At 67.4% G+C, this 10,839-nt stretch overlaps 1 protein-coding gene across 3 annotated transcripts; it reads right to left on the bottom strand.

The window, feature by feature from the left end:
- Nucleotides 1–23: 23 nt before the first annotated feature.
- Nucleotides 24–5,865, bottom strand: MTMR11 (myotubularin related protein 11). Of its 3 annotated transcripts, none has more exons than XM_075074860.1 (15): nucleotides 5,697–5,865; nucleotides 5,499–5,614; nucleotides 4,011–4,083; nucleotides 3,785–3,927; nucleotides 3,406–3,653; nucleotides 3,087–3,174; nucleotides 2,903–2,991; nucleotides 2,693–2,814; nucleotides 2,533–2,596; nucleotides 2,187–2,257; nucleotides 1,913–2,088; nucleotides 1,663–1,794; nucleotides 1,273–1,488; nucleotides 788–1,054; nucleotides 24–510 (listed from the first exon to the last, which is right to left on the bottom strand). In XM_075074860.1, the coding sequence occupies exons 1-15, from the start codon at nucleotides 5,743–5,745 to the stop codon at nucleotides 379–381; spliced, it is 1,986 nt and encodes a 661-aa protein (XP_074930961.1). In that variant the 5' UTR covers nucleotides 5,746–5,865; the 3' UTR covers nucleotides 24–378. The 3 variants fall into 3 exon arrangements, with proteins under 3 accessions (XP_074930961.1, XP_074930960.1, XP_074930962.1); XM_075074859.1 differs by having other exon boundaries at nucleotides 1,663–1,833; nucleotides 5,697–5,864; XM_075074861.1 differs by lacking the exon at nucleotides 1,663–1,794.
- Between the last annotated feature and the right edge of the window lie 4,974 nt (nucleotides 5,866–10,839).

The raw sequence follows: 10,839 nt of genomic DNA, 5'->3' as shown, positions 1-10,839 counted from the left end.
CCCTGAGCTCCTCAAAGCCGCTCTGGAGGTAGCAAGAATTTAATGAAAAACTGAGAAACCGCCATGCCCGGCGAGAATGGGGGGCGCTTTTGGGGACCCCCTGGCTCTGCCTCCTCCGTCCCGGGCACCGGCAGCTGGGCGGCACAGCAGGATCTGGCCCCAAAAAGCCCTGTGCCCCGGCGAGGGGCAGGAGGGCGGCAGTGAGGGACTGGTCAAAGGCACCGGTGGAAGGCGCAGGGTGGTTTTGGGGGGTCCCCCCAAAACCCCACCTGGCTGGTGGGACCCCCAGGTGTGGACGCCCCACAGCCGCACCGAGGGGGGCTGCCCCTGCAGCCGTGTGTCCCCACAGCACGGGGGGGTGTCCCATCGCAGGGGTCCTCACCGCGAGGGTGCGAGGGGGCTGCCGGCGGGCTCGGTGCGGGGTCCCGCCGCCTGCCAGGCGCTGAGCCGGTCCTGCAGCAGCGTCAGCTCCTCGGCCAGGCCGGCCGGAGACGGGGCGAAGCGCCCGCGCTGGGGGGAGACGAGGTGTCCGGTCGCGGGCGGGGGGACATGGACAGGGTCGGGGGGGCACATGGACACGGTCGGGGGGGACATGGACAGACCCCCCACACCATCCTCAACCCACATCCCGAGCAGCAGGGCGTGTCTGAGGAGGAAGAAATCCCCTCCGCAGCGGGAACCCCTGGGGTCTGCGCCCACCCGGGCCCCCCATCCGTGCCTCAGTTTCCCCTCGCTTCACCAGCCCGACGCCATCAGGGTGACCCCCCGAGCCCGGAGCCGGCGTTACCTGTGCCTCGGGCAGGCCCCGCAGGTAGCAGCGCCGCCAGAGCCGGACGGAGGGTCCCGCGGCGCAGGGCAGCAGCACCCCCGGGGTGGGTGCGGGGGGCCGGTTCCCCCCCGGGCCGCCCCCCCACTCACCGAGGCTCTCCAGGGAGGGGGCCCAGCGGGACAGGCGTGGTGGGGGGCGGCCGCTCCGCCAGGGAAAGGGTTGGGGTGACAACGTTCCCTTGGTCAGCACGAACACGTTCCCGGCCCCCGGCCAGGAGTCGTCAGGCTGGGAAATGGGTGGGAAAAATAGGGATTAGGGAAAAAAGGTGGGGGGAAAGCCCCGCAGTTAGGGATAAGGCACTTTTTGGGGGGCACACGGCACCAGGAAGGGATTTAACACGCAGAGCACCCCAAATTGAACGTGAAAGTGGGGAGGGGGGCTTCGTGCATGCCTGCATCCCCTCCCAGCGGTGCAGCCCCCCCCAAAGCCAAACCCCAACTCACCCTGCCCGGGGTCTGGGGGTCTGCAGCGCTGGGGGGTCCCACGGTGCCAGCAGCACCCGCTGGGTTCCTGAACCGGGCCCGCTGCTGCCGGCTGTAGCGCAGCCCCCAGGCCCAGACGGCGGGCAGCCTGCAGGCAGCGCTGCCCACCCTCGGCACGCCGGCAGCGGGGTCCCGCCAGCCGGTCACCGGCGTGTAGGTCTGGCTGCGGGGCGGGTGCTGCGGGGAGGGGAAGGGGTGAAACGGGAGCTCTCATGGGGAGGAGGGGGTCAATCCCCAAACGGGGGACGCACATGGGGAAACTGAGGCATGGCGTGGCTGGATGCAGCCGGGCGGGATGGGAGAGGATTCGCCTCCATCCCCAAACCCATCCTTAAATCCCCCGCAGCTCACCGGGCTGCCGCGGCCCCGCTGCCGCTGGCAGCTGAAGAGGAAGGTGCTGAAGTAAGGGGCGAAGCTGCTGTCGTGGAGGGCCAGGAGATAGGCCTCGGTGAAGCCGAAAGCCGCCGGGAACTGCCGCACCAGCTGCCACGTGCAGTCCAGGAACAGCAGGAAAACGGGGGCCTGGGTCGGGGGGGGACACCCGTGGACGTCACCCACCGGTGACGGGGCTGGGGCGGCGGGGGCATGGGGCGGCGCTCACCTCCTCCCGGGGGCTGTCGCGGCGCAGGAGCCCGAGTCGGCGGGGAAAGGGGTGCCCGGCTGCCACCCACTCGCGCTGCACCAGGCTCTGGAAGCCGGGCAGGGTGCGGGCGTGGGGGTCCCCCAGGAGCTGCACCAGCGAGGCCACCAGGCAGTTCAGGTCCCGGTCCGACGGCTCTGCATGGGGTGGGGGGACACGAGGTGGTGAGGGGGTGTCCCCAGCGTGTCACCCCCCACCCCCCCCCACCCCGGTGCTCCCCCCACCCCGGTGATACCTTGCAGGAGGACGGAGCAGCGTCTCCCCGCCAGCAGCGATGCCACCTCGGCGGCTTTTCTCAAGCAGATGCTGGGGGGGCAAAAGGTGGTGGTGGTGGTGGGGTCAGGGCACCCCAAAATGCCATGGCCGCCTGCCCAGGGGTCTGCAGCTCACCCCAGGGGTCTGCAGCCCACCCCGGCACGCTCATGCACCCACCACAACGCCCCCATCGCCCCACAGCCGCCGGTCGGGCTGTGGGGGAGGACTGTTCACCATGGGGGGCTGGGGGGTGGGGTGTTTTTAGGGTAGGGTTTTCTGCCACCACCCTGTACCCCAAAAAAAAGCCCCCACCGCCTCCCGCTCACCGGACATGGTCCAGCCATCGCGTTCCCTCCAGGGCTGAGAGCCACTTCTCCTCTGCCGCTGCGCCTGGCGAGGGATGGGGGGGGTCAGCGGAGGAGAAGGAGCCCCGCAGTGAGCGGGGGGTCGCCCCCACAGCATTTCCCCCCCGCCGTCCCCGCTCACCGGGCAGGCAGAGCGCCCGCAGCTTGAGGTGGGCAAGCTGGATGTCGGCCAGGGTGGGCAGCTCGGCGGTGTCGGCCAGCACGCAGGGCCCCCGGCCCCCCAGCAGCAGAGCCTCCAGGCACCTGGGGGGGGGAGAGGGACCCCCCGGGTGGGGCTGGGTTGGGGCAGCACCCCCAGACACCCCCCCCAGACCCCTCCAGCGGGACTCACCTCACATCCTCGCTGCCCGGCTCCGAGGCTGCGTGGAAGCTGGCGGCTCTCAGCAGGTCGCTGCCGCCCGGGTGGTGCCAGCACAGGCGCTGTGGGTGAGATGGGGTGACACCCCCCCCAAATCACCCCACATCCCCATCCCTGGCCTCCCCCCAGCACCCCATCGCCATCCTGGGACACTCACAGGCACGCGGCGCTCCTCAAAGTGGGCAAAGATTCGCTTCAAGTCGTGGTCCAGGAGCCCGCTGGGCACCCACAGGTACCGGGGGAGGCTGTGGGCAGAGCGGGGGCGTGGGGCAGGTGCCCCCCCGAGCACCCCCCAAATCCCAGGGTGCTGTTTCAAGTGGTTCATGGGGTGTTATCCCCAAACCGTGGACAGAGGGAAGGATTTTCCCCCCACCCCTTCGCCCCCATCCCCGGTCCCCTCGGGGCGGTTCATGCTCCGCCCCCCCAGGGTGGGGTGCTGGGGTCCCACAGACCCCCGGCGCCCGGCTGGGCCGTACCTGGGGGCCATGTCAAAGCGCTCGTTGACGGCGCTCACCCTCCAGCCCGTAGCACCCAGGCGCTCCAGCTCCTTCTCCCAGTCGTGCAGGCTCTCGAAGAGCAGCGTGGCAGCAGAGCCTTCCTCCTCCTCCTCCTCCTCCTCCTCCTCCAAAGGGGCTTCGGCAGGGCAGGACCAGCCATCGTGTCCCTCGCCGGTGTCCCCCAGCCACGCGGCCGCCTCCCGGGCCTGGGCGATGGCGTTGGCGACCTGCAGAGAGGGGCCAAGGCCAGGCATGAGCCGCCCCCCCCAAATCCCCTCCCCAAAAGCCCTGGAGCGCCCCAGAGTCGGGTACGAAGCCTCCCTGTCCCCCCCCATAACCGCCAGCCCCCCCAGCCTACCCGAAACGCCTGCGGAGCCAAGCCGTTCTCGTGGAAGTGGAAGCGGAGCAGGCGGAAATCCCGGCAGAAAACGGCGAGCTCCTCGGGGATGAACTTGAGGGGGGAGGCGGCCGTCAGCACCTTGGGCTTGGCGAAGCTGCTGGCTGCGGCGGGCGAGGGGGCGGCCGTCAGCGCCGGCTGAGACCTGCCCAACTCATCACACAGCGCTCGGGGCCTCCACCTTTACCTGCCACCAGCTTGCGGATGCAGGGCAGCGCCACGTCGTACTCGCTGTGGAGGAAGGCACGGGAGCCGGGGGCCTGCGGGAGAGTGGGGAGAGCTGGAAGCCCCCCCAGCGCATCCCCCCCTCCCCACCCCAGGAAGGGTGGTGGGGACGGATCTGGGAGGCTGGTGCTGGGCCCCGTGGCTGCCCCCCATCCCCTACCGCGTCCTGCAGCGAGGGGTTCCCTGGGTGAACGTGGCCGGGATGGGGCTGGGATGCCCCTGGGAGGGGGTGCAGATGCAGCTGGGACGGGGGGTCAGGGTGGGGCTGGGATGGGGTCGGATGCAGCTGGGGTGGGGATGAAGCTGCGCAGGGATTAGGATGCAGCCGGGATGGGGCCAGCACGGAGCTGGGATGCTACTGGGATGGGATCAGGATGGGACTGGGATAGGGCAGAGATGCAGTGGGGGTGGGGTGTGTGCAGCAGGGTTGCGATGGGGTGGGGGTCAGGATGTGGCTGGGATGGGATGGGGAGGCACGCAGCTGGGGTGGGGGGTCAGGATGTGGCTGGGGGGTCGGGGATGCAGCTGGGTGGGGGTCAGCGGTGCAGCTGGGGTGGGGGGGATGCAGCTGGGGTGGGGGTCAGCGGTTGCAGCTGGGGTGGGGGGTGCAGCTGGGGTGGGGGTCAGTGGTGCAGCTGGGGTGGGGGGTGCAGCTGGGGTGGGGGGATGCAGCTGGGGTGGGGGTCAGTGGTGCAGCTGGGGTGGGGGGATGCAGCTGGGTGGGGGGTCAGTGGTGCAGCTGGGGTGGGGGGTGCAGCTGGGGTGGGGGATGCAGCTGGGGGGGGTCAGTGGTGCAGCTGGGTGGGGGGTGCAGCTGGGGTGGGGGGGTGCAGCTGGGGTGGGGGGATGCAGCTGGGGTGGGGGTCAGTGGTGCAGCTGGGGTGGGGGGATGCAGCTGGGGTGGGGGGGGTGCAGCTGGGGTGGGGGTCAGCGGTGCAGCTGGGGTGGGGGGGTGCAGCTGGGGTGGGGGATGCAGCTGGGTGGGGGGTGCAGCTGGGGTGGGGGTCAGTGGTGCAGCTGGGGTGGGGGGGTGCAGCTGGGGCGGGGGGATGCAGCTGGGGTGGGGGTCAGTGGTGCAGCTGGGGTGGGGGGATGCAGCTGGGGTGGGGTCAGTGGTGCAGCTGGGGTGGGGGGTGCAGCTGGGGTGGGGGTCAGTGGTGCAGCTGGGGTGGGGGGATGCAGCTGGGGTGGGGGGTCAGTGGTGCAGCTGGGGTGGGGGGTGCAGCTGGGGTGGGGGTCAGTGGTGCAGCTGGGGTGGGGGGTGCAGCTGGGGTGGGGGGTCAGCGGTGCAGCTGGGGTGGGGGGGTGCAGCTGCGTTTGCAATGGGTGGCGGTCAGGATGTGCCGGCCGGGGGTGCGGGCCGGGGCCGGGCCGGGTGCGGGCCGGGGGTGCGGGCCGGGGGGCCGGGCCGGGGGTGCGGGCCGGGGCCCGGTGCCGGTGCCGGTCCCACCTGGGCGGGCAGGAAGGCGACGCGGCGGTCGGTGCAGAGCAGCGTCCCCGGGACGGAGCCGTCGCCCTCGCCGCAGCGCTGCCGGGCGCCCGCCGCCTCCTCCAGCACCCGCTCCCCTGCGGGGACGGGGCGCTGGGTGCGGGGGGCCCCGTGAGCACCCCGGGCCCCCTCCCCGCGCCCCCCCGCCCCCCGCCCTACCTGGGAGGCCGGGGAAGGCCGGGCGGCGGCTGCCCGGGGCCCCGCTCATGGCGGCGGGACTTTGGCCGGGCGGGCCCGGAGCGGCGGCGGGAGCCGGAGCGGAGCAGCCCGGGAGCCCCGAGCGCCACCGCCCGGCCCGGTCCCCGCGCCCGCATCCCGCCCCCCGGCCCCGCCATCCCCCGCCCCGCGCCCGCATCCCGCCCCCGCATCCTCCGCTCCGCTCCCGCACCCCGCTCCCGCATCCCCTGCCCGCCCCCGCATCCCCCACCCCCGCATCCCCCGCCCCGCTCCCGCATCCCCCACCCCCGCATCCCCTGCCCCGTTCCCGCATCCCCCGCCCCACTCCCGCATCCCCCGCTCCCGCATCCCCTGCCCCGTTCCCGCATCCCCCGCCCCACTCCCGCATCCCCCACCCCCGCATCCCCTGCCCCGTTCCCGCATCCCCCGCCCCACTCCCGCATCCCCCGCTCCCGCATCCCCCACCCCCGCATCCCCTGCCCCGCTCCCGCATCCCCCGCTCCCGCATCCCCCGCTCCCGCATCCCCCGCCCCCCGAAGGCGGGGAGACCCCCAGGAGCACGGCCCGGAGCTCCATGACTGGACGGGGGAGGTACAGCACTGTGCACCCCAAAAGGGACGGACGGCGCTGGAGGGGGTACGCGCAGCTCCGGGCACCCCGCGAGCGATGCTTCACCAGCCAAGGGTCGTACGGCGCCGTGCGCAGCAGGGGTACACCCAGCCCCCCCAGCCCCTTTGGGTGCCCCCCAGCCCGTCCCGCTGGCGCAGGGCCCCCCCACGGCCGCTCCTTGGTTCAGGGCCGGGCAGCTCTGCCAGGGAGGAAGGCGCTGCTCCGTGAGTCATCGCCGAAGCATGGCCTTCTCCTCCCAACCCCGGAAAAACCAGGGCGCCGCCGGCACCGGTGCCAAGCCGGCCTGGCTCCCGCCGGCCTCAGCCCCGCCGAGGCGACCGAGGGACGCGGGGCCCTGACCCCGCTGCTGGCGGCAGGTGGATGGTGGCCCTGGGGCCGTGTTTGCCACCCCCCGCTGCCATGAAACCCTGGGGACCCCAAAACCCAAACCTTCTTGGCTCAGCTCCTCCTGCCGGGGCAGCACCGGGGCAGCCGAGGCACCGGTGCCAGCACAAGGCAGGGACAAACCCTGGCACAAACCAGGCTCAAGCGAAACCCAGCACAGTTGGAGCATGTGCTACTGCTAAAAAACTGATTTTAGGTGTATTTGCCTGCTGATTTTTGGGGCAGCCCCAGCTTTGGTGGCTGCAGCTCATGCACCCCAATTTTCCTGCTGCAGGAAAGTCACCCCAGCGGAGCATCCCGGGGAAGCTTGGCTGGGTCTTTGGCTCCGGCACCTGGTGGATAAGAGGAATTTCCTGCAGGGCTTTAACCCAGGGCTGCTCTCAAGACAAGGGCAGCGTCTGCACCAGCTCAGGGTCAGCCCAGGCCGCCCCAAAAACCAGAGGAAAATTGGCCAGCGTGGGCAAGCCCGGCACCGACGTGGCACTGGGCACGGTGTGGCCGCCCACCAGTGCTGCGAGGAAGAAAAGCACCGGGAGCTGGAATAGAAACCCCCCCACGCAGAGAAATCCGGTGGGAAACCGCTCCCGGCTCCCCCATCCCCAAAAGGGTTCCCGTGTCCCCGCGATACGCGTTTCCAACCAGCCCCAAAACCCCCCAAACGCAGCCTTGGGGGGGGGGGGGGGGGGCGAGGACGCAGCCGCCCTTCCTTGCTCGCAGCCCCGGGGCCGGAGCGCTGAGGCTGTAGCTGTCGATGAACGGAATCACAGCGAATTTTCCTCTTTTTGCACCCGTTTAAGCTTCAGCAGCCAAAAGGCCCCGCGCCGGCCAACAGCCGGATCGTCCTGGTGCTGCGCAAAAGCTTCGCTGGGGCATCGCGCTGTCAAAGCGTCCCTGGGTGCCGGCCTTCCACCGCAGCCGGGGGGAAGGGAGCTCCAACAGCGGCGGGGAAAGGTCCTGATGGGGGGGGAGGTGGGGTTCTTCTTTAAATAGCCTGAATTTGGTTCCTAAAAAGGAGGAGATCTTCCCCAATCCCCAGGAAAGGGGGTGGAAGGAAAGGGGGTGGAAAAAGGGTGGGTGGAAAAAGGGTGGGTGGAAAGGGGGTGGGTGGAAAGGGGGTGGGTGGAAAGGGGGTGGAAGGAAAAAGGGTGGAAGGAAAAAGGGTGGAAGGAAAAAGGGTGGAAGGAAAAAGGGTGGAAGGAAAAAGGGTGGAAGGAAAGGGGGTGGAAGGAAAGGGGGTGGAAGGAAAGGGGGTGGAAGGAAAGGGGGTGGAAGGAAAGGGGGTGGAAAAAGGGTGGGTGGAAAAAGGGTGGGTGGAAAAAGGGTGGGTGGAAAGGGGGTGGGTGGAAAGGGGGTGGAAGGAAAAAGGGTGGAAGGAAAAAGGGTGGAAGGAAAAAGGGTGGAAGGAAAGGGGGTGGAAGGAAAGGGGGTGGAAGGAAAGGGGGTGGAAGGAAAGGGGGTGGAAGGAAAAAGGGTGGAAGGAAAAAGGGTGGAAGGAAAAAGGGGGTGGAAGGAAAGAGGGTGGAAGGAAAGAGGGTGGAAGGAAAGAGGGTGGAAGGAAAGAGGGTGGAAGGAAAGGGGGTGGAAGGAAAGGGGGTGGAAGGAAAGGGGGTGGAAGGAAAGGGGGTGGAAGGAAAGGGGGTGGAAGGAAAAAGGGTGGAAGGAAAGGGGGTGGAAGGAAAGGGGGTGGAAGGAAAGGGGGTGGAAGGAAAGGGGGTGGAAGGAAAGGGGGTGGAAGGAAAGGGGGTGGAAGGAAAGAGGGTGGAAGGAAAGGGGGTGGAAGGAAAGGGGGTGCTGTGCTCAGCAGTGGAGAAAGAGCCAAGAACAACCCAATAACTCAACGCAGGCGGGGAGGAAGAGCAGCCGCAGGGCAGGGGAGTCGGGGCACGAAGGGCTGGGGCACCCAGAGCCCGCCGGGGCCGAGACCCCAGGGAGACGCCCGGGGTGAGGCGGAGGAAAGAGGCACGGCCGCTGCCCTGGGGTTCATTAGTTGAACGTTGTTTATTGTCAGTGAATCTATGGTAGCATAAACGAAGGATGCGGTGTACAGCCCGATTGCGACGCGCCATCTAGTGCTCGCTACAGCGAGGAGTAGGAAAAATAAAATATCACCAGCCTAATATTTAATTTAAAAAAAAAAAAAAGAAGGTGTCTTTTGTGAATAAAACAATGGCAGAATTAATTCAGGTCACTTCTCGCAGGATTAGTGATAACCAAAGCGTCCCGTCAGCCTCCCCTACGGAGGGGCCGGGTAACATCAGTGAAGGTAAATGGTCTTTCCACAAAATAAAATGCTCGTTAACGGGGTTTGCGCACCCTTAAAGAAAATCTTTACTGCGCCCAGGGCCCGACGGCAGCAACGTTCCTCCCACCGACACCATTAAGTGCACTTATTTTAAGACCTCGGGCCGGCGTCGCAGCCTCCCCCTCCCATCCCCTCCGCGCAGCCCCCGGCCGAGGGGGGGGGAAAACCCCTCCCGGGGGGCAGGTTGTGGGGCTTCTCCTCCACAGAAGGGGCTTTGGAGCACGAGTCGCTGTCGCTCTCCCACCCAACCCTCCCCGCTTTACAAAAATAGGTGCCAGAAAAATATCTAGTCCCACGGCCCGAAAAGAGGGCGCAGGCAGTGGCTTTAGTGTGTCCGTGAGTTATAACCGGCGGATGGTAGATATAATCTTTCAATAAATAGAATTTGTCTTTAATAGTCCCTTAAAAAAAAAAAAAAAAAAAAAAAAAATTAGTTTCACCATAAAGGAAACAAAAATGACCTGAAAAAAATCCTTTGTGGTTCTGAAGAAACGCAGCCGGTTTGGCGCGACCCGGCTGCGGCCGGGGCTCCGGGGGCGCGGGGGGAAGAGCTCAAACTCTGCCCCTCGTAGGAAAAATACTCCTCAAAGATTTTTTCGTCATTGCCTGAAGTTCAGTTGGGTCCCCCCACCCCCAATTTGGTTTCAAAAACCCCCAAACCTCCAAACTCCACTAACCGCAGTAAAATCCGGCAGCGCCGGGCACCGACGAACCTGCAACCCCCCTCCCCGGCGCGGGGACCCCCCGGGGCCGCGTGTCCAAACCCCCACCCCCAGACCTGGAGAACGACTTTTTGGGCGAGTTTTGCCCTTTTCCTCCTTAACCGCAGGGCCGGGGGGTGGCGCAGGAGCCCGATTCCCGTCTCCCTTCCAGGTGCCCGCAGGGTGGGGACAGGTTTGCACCCCCAAACAGCCAAACTTCAATAATAAGAACACAAAGCGCCCGGCCAAACCTGCTTTTCGCCCCCCCCCCAAAAAAATCCCCGTCACCGTTGCAAGATTTAAGCAAAGCTCCCCAGAATCTCCGCTGTTTTGGCACCCGAGGTTTCCCGGCGGCGCTCCGTTACCGCCGAGCGCCGGGAAGGAGCCGCCTTCCAGCGAAGGGGGGGGGGGTCCCAAACCCCACGCCAGGCGCTCCCCACCGCACCGCAACCTCCGGCGCCCCCGGGCTCGGCCCCGCGGCAGGATGAGTTAACCAAAATGGGGAGAAATCGCCCCCAGAACAGCGGGAACCACAGGCGAGGCCTCGCCTTGTGCCTCCCCTCCTCCCGCGGGGGCCCGGAGCATCCCCCGCGACTGAAGTGAAGCCGCCGCTCCCATGACAGCAAAACCAAGGGGCCGAATTTGGGGCACAAACCAAGCGGCCCCAGCGCGGCGAGGATTTCCTTTGCCTTTTTGTTTTTTTGAACATCTCACCGTAATATTTTGGGGTGAAGCAGGAGGCGGCTGCGGGGCCAGCGCGGCGTGGTCCCGGCCCCGGGTTAAAGCCCAGCGGCACTCCTGCGGCGGGAGGGAAAAGATTCGCCCCCCGAGGGACGGACGCCCACGGGAGCAGGTGCCGACCCCCGGCCACAGGCAGCAGCTGGGCGAGGCTTGTCTAGGCCGGGCCTTTCAATAAAAAAAACCACCTAAGAGAACATGTGAAATCAGAGTGAAACCATTGCCGGGATATTTAAATCCGTTGACGAGCCGCTTCGATGGCTCGACCCGAACGGTTAGAGCCAGGCTTAGGACCCCGCGCGGCCGCCTCCTCTGGGAAAGGCCTTAATTTGTGGGGTTTTAGGTCTACATTAAACTGGTAACAGTTGTA

Source organism: Phalacrocorax aristotelis, chromosome 25 (assembly GCF_949628215.1).
Source record: "Phalacrocorax aristotelis chromosome 25, bGulAri2.1, whole genome shotgun sequence".
Taxonomy (NCBI): Eukaryota; Metazoa; Chordata; class Aves; order Suliformes; family Phalacrocoracidae; genus Phalacrocorax; species Phalacrocorax aristotelis.
This window is presented reverse-complemented; position numbering and strand designations above follow the sequence as displayed.

What these genes read in the sequence shown, in the direction of transcription:
- MTMR11 (XM_075074859.1), bottom strand. Translation starts at nt 5,745, where the DNA reads ATGAGCGGGGCCCCGGGCAGCCGCCGCCCGGCCTTCCCCGGCCTCCCA. An exon ending in GGCCTTCCCCGGCCTCCCAG is followed by an intron (nt 5,615 to 5,696) that starts GTAGGGCGGGGG and finishes CCGTCCCCGCAG; the next exon opens with GGGAGCGGGTGCTGGAGGAG. An exon ending in CATCCGCAAGCTGGTGGCAG is followed by an intron (nt 3,928 to 4,010) that starts GTAAAGGTGGAG and finishes CGCCCGCCGCAG; the next exon opens with CCAGCAGCTTCGCCAAGCCC.